Source organism: Ambystoma mexicanum, chromosome 4p (genome assembly GCF_040938575.1).
Source record: "Ambystoma mexicanum isolate Mex_15411 chromosome 4p, UKY_AmexF1_1, whole genome shotgun sequence".
Lineage (NCBI taxonomy): Eukaryota > Metazoa > Chordata > Amphibia > Caudata > Ambystomatidae > Ambystoma > Ambystoma mexicanum.
The window spans coordinates 511,754,356-511,768,626 of NC_090927.1; the positions used below are offsets into that span (position 1 = coordinate 511,754,356).

Sequence of the window (14,271 nt, forward strand, 5' to 3'; positions counted from 1 at the left end):
GACTCCGGAGCCCCGAAGCCTCTTTGGGACGAGTTCGATGGCGCCCTTTCTGAGCATCGCCTTTACCTCCAGGAGAAGTTGAGGGACGTGAAGTTCTTTCCTGGCCACGGGGGGGGACGCGCGGGCACCTTCTTTGAAACTCGAGCGCGTGGCCCCGGGCCAGGGCGTCCAGCACCCAATGGTCGGTGGAGATGGACTCCCACACGCTGACGAAGCCCGCCAGCCGGCCTCCCACCGGGGTGCTTCGGTGGGGGCCCGACCCCACGGCCGGTTCAATCCTGCTTGGACGCGGCCTTGCCGCCTTGACCTCCTTGGCGACGACGGCGGGGTCCGCTAGACTTGCCTCGTCCTCTGTAGGCCTCTTGCGACGACGAGCGGGCCGCTTGACGGTAGGAAGCGAAACCGCCGCCGGAACCTTTGGAGGCGCCCTTGCCTCCGCCGCTCCGAAAGGGCGTCCGTCGTTGCAGGACTCCAAGGGCCCGGGCCATCTCCGTATCCGCCTTGATGGCCTGAAGGGAATCGTCCACCGTCTTCCCAAACAGGTTGTTCCCGTCGAAGGGCATGTCCAGGACTCTGGTCTGGACGTCCTGCCGGAAGTCCGTAGCTTTGAGCCATCCACGACGTCGAAGGCAAACGCCGTTGCCCAGCTGGCGGAACCCAGTGTCGGCGATGTCCGTCGCCACGGTGATGGCGTGGTCCGAGGCCACCTCACCTTCCTGCAGGATCTCAAGGGCCTCCGCCCTCTTGTCGTCCGGCAGAAAATCCAGCAGGGGAGCCATCTTGTACCAGAGCTCCCTGTCGTAGCGGGCCACGATAGCCAAGGCGTTGGCCGCTTTAATCGTCGTCGCTGCCGACGAGATGACTCTACGCCCCATAGTATCCAATTTCTTTCCCTCGCCGTCCGGCGGGGAAGTCGATGTGGAGGCTGCACCCCCCCCCGCTTTCTTCCTGGCTGCCGCGGAGACGACGGAGTCCGGGGTAGGCTGCGCCCGGAGGCATAGGGGGGCCGTGTCCGGGACCCGGTACTTTTTCTCGTACCGGTCTCTTCTAGCTGGCGTCGTGGAAGGGTTCTTGAGGAGGGAAAGGCCCTCATCCCAAATGTCGTCCAACAGAGGCACTGCGAGGACCGTCTTCCTCTTGGCCTCGCGCCGCTGATAAAGGAAGCCTTCCTTTTTCTTCTCCTCAGGGCAGAGTTGGAAAAGCTCGGAAGCCCTGGAGATCATGGAGTGGAAAGATCCGATCTCGTCGGGCGGAGAGGCCCTGGTGGGAGGCGACGACGGAAAATCCTCGTCGTATGCCTCGTCGTCCGTACCCGTCGCTGCCGTGTCAGTCCCCGTATCATCCCCTCGGGTGGACGGGGAGGAGGGCTGGAAGGGACGCGACGGTTGAAAAGGAGGTGGTGGATGGATCCTTCTTTTCTTGGTAGGGGGAACACCAGAAGGTCCCGGTTCTGGATCCCCCGACGGGAGAGGTTCCTCCGTCGGTAACGGTAGCCTCGTCCTTATCTCGGAGCATAAGGACTGTATGGCCAACAAAATGGCCGCCGAGTTGTCTTGCGGCGCTGGCAGAGGGGAATCCGACGGGCGAGCAGGGGCCCCGTCGGTATCCTCGACGATGTCGTCGTCGTCACCTGCGTCGGGGTCCATTCCGACGGGCTGGCCTTCTTCCACGCCTAGGCCGTGGCTTAAGACCTCGATCAGCTCCTCTTCTGAGGTTGAGGCCGACTCTACGACGACGCCCTGCCCCCCCTTCTTCTTCCCCACGGGGGGTTTCACGGGGGTCCTATCGATGGGCACAAAGGAAGACTCCCTCCGAGGAGGCAGGGAGATTCTGGGCCCTGAGGTCGCCACCACTGGTGCAGCCACCACAGGCTGAGCCAGGGCCGCCGCGACCGTTTCGATAGAGGGCTTGGTCGGATGGATCAAGGCCTTCACCACCTTAGGTGCGCTCACCGCCTTATCCTTGAGGGAGGGGGCACTGCCACGCTCCTCCTCTGCCTTAGAGCTCGACCGGGGCCTCTCCAGGAGCTTCGCCGGGTGCTCGGCCTTCCTCTTACCCGACCCAGAGCGTTGGCTCGTGGTTGATGGTGCCGGGGAGGGTGCGCCCTGCCTGGCGCCCGTAGAGCCCGACCGTTCGGCGCTCCCGGTGCCAGCGGACTCGCGGTGCTTGGCCTTATGTTGGGCCCCCGTCGCCGGGGCGCCCTCAAAGGTCTTAGAAGACCGCTCGGATTTCTTCTTCTTCTCGCCAGACGGGCTCTTACCCTCCAGCCAGTTGGCGAGACGTTGATGGCGGTCCTTCATGGTCCGTTCCGACATGTTGCCGCAAAACGCACAGTCCTTCTCCACGTGCGTCTTGTCCTCATGAAGGCAGTAAAGGCAGAAAGAGTGTTCGTCCTCCTTGAAGACGTTCTGCAGCTGGCATCCAGGGCAGACCCTGAACAGCTTTCCGGGCGTCGAGCTTCCCTTCTCCTGGGCCATCTCCGAGACCGGGCCTGAGAAGCTTCTGGAGTCCTCCGAAGTGTAGCTCGACGAAATCTTCACCCTTGAGGGGCACAGATGAATCCGACACGGGTCCCCGTTGATCGGATGTAGAATCGGTGGAGCTTGAGGCTCTTTTGACCGAAAGAATCGAAGTTTTTTGTAAAAAGCGCGAAAAAATAGCACTAACGCTCGAGAGCAATAGCACGAGGATCCCAACACATGAACGTGCGGTAAAAATCTGAAGATGGCTGCCAGAGGCGGTGCTTAGGTAGAGGGCAGTCATTGGCTGTGGTCAGTATGACGCAGAGACCAGTGATTGGTTATTACTACGAAAGACAGATCAGAAACGAAACTGATACTGGTTTTTTCTTTACCGAGGATTCCCAGCCTGACGACGGGGAATATTCATGAGCATGTGAATCCATGCCAGACCCCATGCTGGAGAAGTCACCCAATATCAGGCCTTGCGAATAGCCCATAGCCTGGTATCATCCTTGGTAATCCAAGCGACGCTGTTAGAGAAAGAAGGAAAACAACAGAGGGAAGCAAGTCAAGATCTCATACTCCTATTGAACATTTATTGGAATCCGGCAGCGATCAAAACAAAAGTATTTCTAAATGATGTAGCTTCCGTTTGTATTCTTTCTGCAACAACTTACAACATGGACCACATCCTGATATGTGGTGACTTGAACATCACCTGTCCAGCCTCTGACGACGTAAACAACAGATCTCGGAACAAAACAAATCCTTGCTCACAATCAACAACGAGAGGTCTTGCATGGTCAGATCCGATGGAATCTCGTGATTTATATAACCTCAACTCCCTAGAAACAGCCAGACCCAGGATCCCAACTTGGGAAAGCGAAGGAAATACAAGCTCAATTGACTACATCTTCGCTTCTAAGGGACTATATTTATTAATCAAGAGTTTCGAGGTAGTGAAAACCACTCAGAGTGGTCATAATCTATTAACAGCAACATGGCCTGCAACCAAACATCGGCCTGTGATAATGTCACAAAAGGTAGAAATCAACTCACAAGGAAATCGACTAAAAATGACAACACAAGCCATAATTTCCATCAAGGCGACTTACCAACAGAAAAATAGACAAAATACCACCAATAATACCTCCGAAAAATTGGATTACAGCCCGCTCCTCATTCCGTACTTATGTTCAAGACACACAAGAAGACAGGAAAAAAAAACCATCACCACAAACACAACGAAGAACTAAAGCTAAAGAAATCCAACTTACGAAAAGCTACAAGGCGGGCTCAAACAAATCCAACACAAGAAAACATTGATCTGGCAATTATGCAGAAAAAAAGTTACAAATCATGGCTCCAATCAATTTGATGGGAATTGTATCAAGACGACGCAGTTTGCAAAAGGAACTTCAAAGAATTCTGGTCGATAATGAGGAACAAATTAACAGCCACAGAAAAAACCACCATCAATAGCGTTACCGAAGACAAATAGTTGGAACATTTCACCAATTTATTTAAACAACCAATGCCAATAGCAAGCAAAACAGACAAAGGAGGCATAAGCAAATGGATCACATGTAACGAACAGACCATCCTGGAAAAGATTAAGGAGCTGAACAACTCCCGTGCTCCGGGTCCCGACGGAATTTCAAACGTCCATCTCAAACAAAACGCGGAAACATGGGCACCGTTAATAACGGAAATCTTCAGAAGATGCAGGATCACAAGATCCATTCCTGCCACCTGGAAAACAGCCAACATTGTCCCAATTTATAAGAAAGGCCCTAGGGACGATCTGAAAAACTACAGACCGATAACACTATTGGATGTGCTGGCAACATTTTTTGGATCCTTGGTTTTGTGGATGAATTCCGGGATTGGCAGAAAGAAGCAAATACAGCAGATCCATTACAATCAGGCTTTGAAAAGAACTTAGGCACCTCTGTCAACATCATGATGATCAGCATTCTGAAGGCGAGAGTCTTTGATGGCCGTCCAACAATATTTATAGCCTCTATTGACTTGGTCCAAGCATTTGACCGCCTAAACAGGAAAAAACTGTGGAGAAAACTAGAAAAACAAAAATATCCACCGTCAAGAACCTGTTAAAGCCCTGTATAGTGACACCTCAATTCGAGTTCGACTCAACGAAGCGGGATTGTTGTCAAAAACCATGTAGACGGCCAGAGGGGACAAGCAAGATTGTCCCTTGGCTCCAGCTCTTTACAAGGCGTACATGGCAGATATCGTGGACGCAGAAAACGATACCCGTTCATTTCCTCCTAAAATAGGAGAGTCGAAAGTCACACGACTGCTTTAGGCGGACGATATTTTATTGCTGTACCAAACGGCTATTGGCCTTCAGCGGCAACTAGACAGTCTCTCAATCTACCTGCAGAAAAATGACCTGGATCTTAAGACAGTGAAAAGTTTACATACCTAGGGGTGAAAATATCTCACATCCAAATAGAAATTACAATGCAAGAGCATCTTTTCACCAAGACAAAGACACTCGCAGCACAAGCACTATCTTTAGAAAGAAAATTCGGCAAATTCACAATTCTTCCAATAATAACATTTTTCAAAGCAAAAGCCACCCCAGCAATAACTTACGGGGCAGAGGCAATGCCACATCTTCCACCTACACTATAGGCAAAACTGGAAGGCATCTTTTGGCATAAAGTGCTACGACTTCCAAACTCTACCTCTATAGCAGTCATCAGACGAGAACTGAGCCTCCAATCACTAAAGTCTGTGGTAGTGAGAAACAGTCTATTATTCCTGGGGAAAATTCTAAGGAGTCCACGTCCCAAAATTCTGGATATCATCTTTAAAGAAATGAAGAGCAAAACAAAAAAAATCTAATGCTGACTACATGGTACAACAACTTATTAGAACAGTCAGAAAAAAATCGGATGCTCTGAATGGGACATCGAACGTATTCCTGGGAAATTAAAGAAAAAACTAAAAACTCAAGACTGGATCTAGACGCTGGAAAAAGCAGAAGAGTATACATCCTTGACCGATTACACAATTAATGCACAAAAGATCGACAAAGTCAGGAGTTATCTAGCAAAATTTCCAGATAAGCGATTACGAACAACCTTCTTAAGAGCGCACCTGAATATCTTGAAGACGAAGGAAATCCTATTCCTCAGAAAGCAGTCGAAAGATAACTGTCGCTACTGTAATAGTCCCGACATCGAAACAGTGCGACATCTACTTCTTCACTGTCCAGGCACAGATAAACTTAGAACAATTTATCTGCGACCACACGGACTTAAAAATTTGACATCAAGTAAAGAAGACTGGAGGAACAAGCTAATGAGTGGAGATTCCACGTCCCTGACCGTGGCAACAGCCAAGTTCCTTGAAAGCTTGGACCTGGAAGGAAAGCCAATAGCGAAAGAATAGAAAATTGACGATTCTAAAGAAGAAAAGCAATATGCGACAAGTGTACAGGATGAACAAACAAGTCAGAGTGAATAACTACCTTTATTTTAAATCATGACCTAGGCCGCTATAGACCTGCAAGCAAGAGAACGATTTTGTAAAAATTGTAATGCAATTAAACACAAAAAAACAACTACATCTAGACCGAATACACCTACCTAAAGGAAAAGACACGTAACTCACTCTTCCCGACCCAGCCTTTGTCCATAGGAATGTCCCACTGTTATATGAAGCCTTCCTACAAATCACCTCAGAACAAGAAGGCTGAACAAGAACAAGTTGGTATGAAAACAGAAGAAGACGGTAAACAAAATAACAAATGGTTAATGGTTCAAACTGCTCTCGGGGAGAGAGACGAGTTCAATTTCCTTTTTACAAATACTACATGCTCAAAGTAAGGTTGGTCCCCATCCCCCCTTAAAAAGTACTTTCTCATCTGTAATCTTTTTATTGCAGAAAGAAATTATGGATATCATATTTTAGGAATTACGGACAGGCTATGAATCAATGATCAACACCCATGACATTCATCTCCCCCCCCCCCCCAGGTAACACTACTCCCCATTAAGATCTCTCGATCTAGTGAGCCAAACTTTAGTATTTTCAGGAAATCCCTGGGCTCGGCACCTTTATTGGAATGTCGAAAAATAAGCCAAGCTGGTATAAGGAAAACAGTTAAATTAACACTGACTCTTTCCTTAGATAGTGACAACTAAAGTACAGGAGTAGTAAGCATTACCAATGAGGGATGCATTGTTTTCATACACTGTCCAATGTGGCTTCTTTCCAGCTTGTCTGGACACAGTTTCCAATTAATTATTGTATAAGCAACAGATGAGAAATATTGCATGGGGGATGAAACATATCTCCTAAGGTTCCCGATGATCTGAATTACCAGAAGACCCAAGCAGGCACTATGTTGATCTGAGACTGACAGGCTTCTATACAGGTATATAAGGAAATGCACAGCACTTTGACTATTGGTATGAGTGTTTGCTGCTTATGAGAAAAGGTTTTACTGTTAACCGTTAAATGCAGCCAAGGCTTCAGTGAGTTTTGGTAAAGTAATTTGAAACCAAGTACCCCATCAAATATAAATATGTTGATGCATTCAGTTATATTGAAGTAAATCAAAACTGTGCCAACTCACATGAGCTTTTAATGTGTATCATACATAATGGTTTGTGATTGCACTAGTGTAGTAGGGGCCTCTGCAGCCTGTGCAGGGTGCCCCAGAGCCCTCAGGGCCGGGGTTGTGGGCCCCTAAAAGGGATCACAGTAACAACCTGCTTTCCCCAGACCAATGAATGCAGCAAGGGAAGCGATAAGTGCAAGCCTCACACCAAAATGAAGAGCATGTCCAAATTGGTATATATAACTCATATCTTTCAGACATTTTATTCTTAGGGTGAGTAATGCGACAAATGAAAACCAAGCCCACTGTGCTTTGTGTGCCCAAAAAAGTTGTACGTTTACATAATTACCAAAGACATATTGGTCAAATATAAAAACCTATGTCCATTTTTATGTTCTCAAATTGTTCTTTAATTTTATACAAAACAGCCACGAACTATTATGCCGCTTACCCCATACCCATTCACAGGAGATTTATTTACAGAAGGAGGGAGATTTGCTTATACATGAATATTTAATTCATAAACCGCAATTTATTTACAAACTGATGACCCAAAAGGAAAGTTTGTAGCTTCTCATGACTTTTTAAAATTATTTTTAGTAGTACTAGGCTATTAATTGAGCCTGGGCCTAGCTTTGGGAAGCATCACATAGCTTTACAAATCATAGGGGGAGGAAGTACATGGGGAGGGAAGCAGATAGCAAGGGATCGACACAAGGAAACGGGGAGCTAACAATGGGGTTGGAGGGCAATTTGGCACCAAGGGGAATATACAAGTAGCCTGGGGAAGAAACAGGGGGTCTCAGGTTAAGAGTGTGGAGGGTGTGTAGACCTAGGCGCTAGGGAGAAGCCATTCCTTGAAGGGGAGGGTCTTGGGCTCGGTTGTAAAATGTAACAAGGAGGCGCATCCAGTGTTGACAGGAACTGGATTTGAGGGTTTGTCTAACATCTAATTTGCTACATTGAGAATTCCGGGATTTAAAGTGGATGCTTCTTCATCGACGTGATTTACAGTGGCATATAAACTTAGATTGTGTTTGCAGCTTCATAAAAGCTATTTAAAGTAACCATAATGGCATAGATTGAGGCCACAAAATCAAAGGAATCACTAGGAATGCTGGCGTTTATTATGGACTCGACTTCATCAAATAATGTATACTTGTAGTGTTGGGATATTGTGGGCGCAGCTGCATAAAAACGTACAATAGCAATGATGGCATATGTTCTGAACCTGGGCATCATGAAAATGTTTTCAAAGGCTGCCGTGTACTCTTGGTGATACAGCATCTACTAGATTTTGCCATGCATTACCCTAGAGAAACAAAGTTCAACCCATTTTTCTTCAAAAATATGCTGTTAAATGCACTATTTGAACAGACTATTTTAAAAATGTTCCGCCCATCAGTAAGGAGCATTGGGAAGAACTTTGGGGGGGGGCATACCAAGGTTGACCCAATTGGTCCAGATGAGGGAAATGTGGGTTAAGGTGATGACACAGTGGCACCTGACTCCAGTGAGGCTGAAAGGGATGTTTCCACAGGTGTCCAATCGGTGCTGGAGAGAGTGTGGAGGAGAGAGTGTGGAGGGGAAGGCACTTGGAGGCACATTTGGTGGGAATGTAACAAGATGCAGGGCTTCTGGGTCGAAATAAAGGCACAGCTGCAGGGGATCGGCCCGAATGGGGGAGCGGGTGTGGATGTGTGGCCTCAAGGACTCCCCAGCAAAAGAGTTGTCTAAATCGCAATGGAGCTGCTTTATGGGACTGCTAATAGCGGCTTGGGCAGCAATAGCCCAGAGTTGGAAGCACCCTGATCCCCCATTGGTTTTCAGCTGGTTGCAAAAGGTCTGGACACTAATCACAATGGAAAAACTATCCCACACTCTGAAGGACGCTAGTGGCTCCTTTGCAAAAGAATGGGGAATGGTGCTGGAATATCTCCAACCGGACTACAAGGAACAGTGGTGCCCAGAGAAAATAAGGATATTGGACTTGTTCAGGGCATGAGCGATTCCCAGAGGACTCCGAGAACACACTCTGGTGGGGGCAGGGAGGGGAGAGGGTGGGGTGTGGGGGCGAAGAGTTGTCTCTTTGTTTTACTTATGAAAATAATAAATACAATTTTTAAAAAAATTCCCTGGAGAAACGCCTGTTTCCCTATATTACTTAGGGCTCGCTTTCCATGCTTGCGCTAATTTGTGCAAGATGATAATGCCCCTGTACTAAAGATACTCACCTGCCACAAGTGATCTTAAATTATTTACAATTCCAGTACCCCCTCCGGAGCTACCACACAACGGAGGCTGGACTATTTGGGTGCCAGGTGCCACCTCCACATGTTTCTATGTTAGGTGTAAGATTTAAATCAAAACCTTTTATCCTTCACCAAGTGCAGTCCGGATCACTAGTCTGCTACTGCAGCATGACCATCATATTTCATTAGACGTGTGTAGCGGCCCAGGCCGGCTAGAGTCTGTGGCGCAGGATATGCTTCTTCAGGGAGTTTGAGGGTAGGGGAAGGTTACGCCAGTGAGTATTTGATATTCGTAATGATATTAACAGCCCAGACACAATGTAAGGCTTCTAGTACACAATACACAGTATGTTTCTCATTTTGTGCCCATGCAACGTAAACCCCCTGCCCCAGGAGAGTTGGGGGCTGGCCATTGGTAATTTCATCTTCCGCCTGCCCAACTCCTACAGCAGGATGCTACCTTCTTAGGGAACACAGGTCTGTGCTGCTTAGAGACGCAGACTTGTCACGTCTAGGAATGATTTATGCCTCCTTGTCAGTGTGAGGTGGAAGACAAATTCACCCGACTCCTTCCCCTTTCCGCAGACTGTCTGCATGCCCCCCTGGCTGTCAGCAAGTCTGGGACGCGTTAGAAAACAGCCTCCCCCTTGCTCTTCTTTTCATTTACCCGCAGTGCATCGGGAAGGCTTTTTAAGCATCAGCATCACCTGTGTTCCACTGAGGTCTGCTTAGGAAATCCCCGCGCTTTTCTGTTTGTTATGCTGACCTGCTGCTTTAATAAGAGTAATTAGGGTCCTGAGGAGAATTACTGCTATTCAGCAAAGCATAATGAAATCATTACTTAGCTCGTGTCCTCTAATCTGAAGCCCGGCCTCCCTGCACAGTGCAAGTCCCGTGGAATGTGCCAGTTGGTTCGCCTGTGCCTCATTTCACATTCTATTCCAGTACATAGGGTAGCTCTGCAGTTTACCGACGCCCACGTACCTTCATCATTAGCAGGCAGTTTGCCATGGAGTACATCACCCGGCCCAGACGTGACCTCCACAGATGAACAGAGGCTGAAAAATAAGAGCAGCTTGTGAATGTGCACAAATACATTAAGGGTTATTTCTAGCTATCAATTATTGGTCCTCTGAATTCTGATTTTAAAGATCCCTCTTGTTAACACCACTGGGTTTCAGCCTGGAATTTGCAATGCTCTGCAGAGCGGCCCTGCCAGGCCGAGGAAAATCAGACAGCGCCTGTGAAAGGCAAGCATTCAGCTGGTGCTGGAAATAGAATGTCTGAAGTAATAAAGCAGCTCTGAAAAGCAGATTACAAAGGCCAGGCTTAAGGTGAACATATACATTGAAAGAGGTTCTGTTCAACGACTATGCATGCACACGGTTACAAAAACATGCACAATTATTATGAAGGTGCTCTAATCAAATTACTCAAAAACACAAATCAGATCACAAATATGTGTTTTGCTTGTGACCCGTAATGGCATAATTACAGGAGAGCATTCTGAACCTAAATCTGCGCGAGCTCTCTTGAGGCTTGATGACGTAAAATGTGCATGCTCTAAATTGGTCTCATTATGATTCCCACTTACAGTAGTTTAGTAAATGGAAACCCTTTTTTGCGATTACAAAAAACAAAAGGACTTTGCAACACGTGCACAGATCGTATGTACGTCGGGACGCGAAATGGGAGAACGGTTGAAACATGTATGCATTTATTTTATTTCAGTCTTACGTGATGCCGCAGTAAAAGAAAGAAAAAAGGACACCTATCTATCATACAAACATCAATCCGTAACAGTCACACAGCATGCATGAATAGTATACTACCGAGGGAAATAGTTTTAGACATGTAGCCTGAGTTATCCATGCCAGCCCGGATGTACCAGAACGCTCTGTTCCCCAACAGCAGGAAAAAGCCAAGTCTAAAGAAAAGCACAGTAATGTGTTCGGGCAGTCTTCGGTGAACTGGCGTGTCAACAGTGGGTCTCAAGAGGACTCTCGCCATATGGAGAGCGTCAATCGACCTCAATATTGCTCTTCCTCGCCACAGACGTTACTTTTGACGGGGCCCGCCTCCACCACAGGAACCCATTAATTGTTTAACTCTGCCCCCTTTAGTTTGGGAGGTATAATCCCTCATCTTCAGCCATAGTTGCTGGCCAATTTACTTTACTCAAGATCTTTTCTCTACTGGTTCCGAGAAGCAACAAAAGGAGCAAACTGTCAGCACTTCTACACATTCCCTGCCAGGCATATAAGAATGATGGAAAACCGCAAAGCACACTGAGCCACGTTTAAACTGGGCACGCAAGCATTTTCATCAGTTCAGCGGAAGAACGCTGGGGGCTCGGATTGGTGTGTTTCGAAAGCCACACCCTCACAAAAGGGAACCTTTACCCAGGGAGTGGGAGGTGGAATCCAGCACAGCACGCTACATTTCCAGATGCATGTGTGGATCATGTCAGTGGGACAACATCAACACCACACATGGTGGGCTGTCAAGTTGGGTGTGTAGGATTATGACGGACTGTGAAGTAGTAGCAAGGCCCCAGCAAATCTCGCACACGCTTACGAGAGAATTGATATCCTGCAGGGGCTGTTGTTACTTTGTGACACCGAGTGACACAGAAGGTCTTGCAACCTGTGTGTTGCACAAGAGCACTTCCAAGAGGATGCATATAAGGGAAACAGCACATATTACGCCTTTTCCCCCTCCTACTAGAGGACACAGGCATAACATATAACAGCGGACCTCCCATATAGTACCAGAAAGGAGGGTAAAGGATAGTGTTGGACAAGCCCTGAGAAAGGAATGGTTGGTCTCACAAGTAAAAGAGGAGAGCTCATAGAGGTTGCCTTCATTGTCATACACAGACATCCCACCAACACCAGCCCACAACATATCAAGGAGGACAGATTTTTGGTCAATAACTCCGGAAGACTTGACCAACACTCTCAAAGTAACAAAACCCATCTCATACATAGACAACCTCTCTCTATTACTGTTCCTGCATTCCTCACGCAAGACCTTCCCAAATGCAATGAAATGGGACAGCTCCACCCCGTGCTGAAGAAACCCACTCTGAACCTGAGATCTGTGATGGGCCAACTATTAACCAATCACAGATCTAGCCTTGCTTAGCAAAGTGATCAAGAGAACCATCAGCATCCAGCTGCACAAAAGGATCACTCAGGACTAACAATCCAGTTTAGAACACAAATCTGCAGCACAGACAGCGCCACCATCCAAGTTATCTATGACACATCCTTGACAAAGGGGACCCCTGCCTATTCGCCGACCCCCACTGCAGCCTTCAAAGGATTGACTTTGAAGCCCTTCTCAAAATTCTCACCAAGCTTCAATGGAAAAGTGGCCTCCTACCTCTCCAATAAAGAGTACATTTTCCATATGTGCCTGTACGAATCCCCAGCATTGCCAAGTAACCTGCACAGTTCTGCCAGGCGTCAGCCTGTCCGCTGTCATTTTCAACCTCTATATTGAACCTCTAGGGGTACTTCTTGACAAAACACCAACATTAAGATACACCAACACATAGATGACACATAACTTTACCTAAAGATTAACAGCATTAACAACATTCATCAACTCAAGCACTCTCTTATCCCTCATCCCCACTTGATGCCTGAAACTCAACCGTACAAAGGTAAGATCGCATTTATTCTACTAGGAAACCCCACCAAGCATGCCTCAGTCCAGAAATGGCTGATGCAAATGAAGCACAATGGATTGTATGACCCTCCCATTAAACCCATTGTCAAGAAGACCCATATAGAAACAGTTAATTACTGTAGTGACTTCTGTACTCCTACACCATAGTCCCCATTCCTCCATACTGATGGGCAACCGTCCCATGGGGATGGGACAGAGCCTTTTTTGCAACACAAAAGAGCGTTCCTTTTAAATGGAGAATATGCCCGCACTGACTCCAGCCACCAGCAGCCTCGCCTGCCAGTACTTTAATCACACATCAGCTACTAATTGCTAAGTTAACGAATTTCCAAGGGGAGGGACATATGGAGACAAGGGAACTATGGACTAGGAATACAGTTGTCACTGGGGTGAGTAATGTCAGGAAGGCATGGTATCAACAGTAAAACAGACACAAGTGACCACAGTTCAAGGGTGTTTATTGAACTTTAAAAAGGGTTTGAAAAACGCCTATCTAAGCCTAAATATATAGATGGGAGCAGGCTACGACCATCAAATAATAATAACGCAGTCCTAGTGGTGTCTTGTCAAAATAAAAGGGTCTATAATAATAAACCTATTGCCAATCTTTACCTCTAAATACAATGTTATGCAAAAGGAAGAAGTGTCCAAGAAATTATATGTCAGCATATTCAGGCCATTGGCCTCCCTTACCCACGTTTTCAGCACGGGGCAAGGAGTACACTTGAGCTTAGCACAGTCTCTGGCTTCTCTAGCACGAGAGTGCAGTTCAAAAATTACATCAGGGCCTTCCGTTCCCAAGTCTCTTTGCCTTTCAAAGTCTCGTCTTTCAGAGCGCCTAATGCAACAAACAAATACGTTCCTTTCCTCTTTCAGATTTTCACAAGTACTGAATTTCTCAGGCAATTCACGATTCACCGCGGATCCCCCTCATCCGGGCTCAGATCCATCTCTTATCACAATGCTTCAGATCCCGTTTAACACAATTAGTCTCCCTCCTCCGGGTTTGGACCAATTTCAATTTCAAATGTAACTTAACACAAACTTGCTTTAACCACAGCTCCCAGCTGATCTTCCTCCATCGGGCTCGGTCGGACCAACTTCATCTACTTTCTTTATACTCTTACTATCGAAGACTTTCCAATGTGCACAGGATTTTGCTCGACTCTTTGCAGGACCACTTCGATTTCACGATTTCTTTCCCTTTAAAAATTTGCCACCTTTCAGTGGGATACCCAACAGAGACTTTCGAATGAGCACCCAC

At 47.2% G+C, this 14,271-nt stretch overlaps 1 protein-coding gene across 1 annotated transcript in view; it reads right to left on the minus strand.

The window, feature by feature from the left end:
* Positions 1-14,271, minus strand: part of TRAPPC12 (trafficking protein particle complex subunit 12) — a 1,223,059-nt gene that overhangs the window by 203,539 nt on the left and 1,005,249 nt on the right. Inside the window, exon 8 of the mRNA XM_069606031.1 lies at positions 10,296-10,369. Coding sequence (XP_069462132.1) covers positions 10,296-10,369 — 74 coding nt within the window. The remainder of the gene's footprint in view (positions 1-10,295; positions 10,370-14,271) is intronic.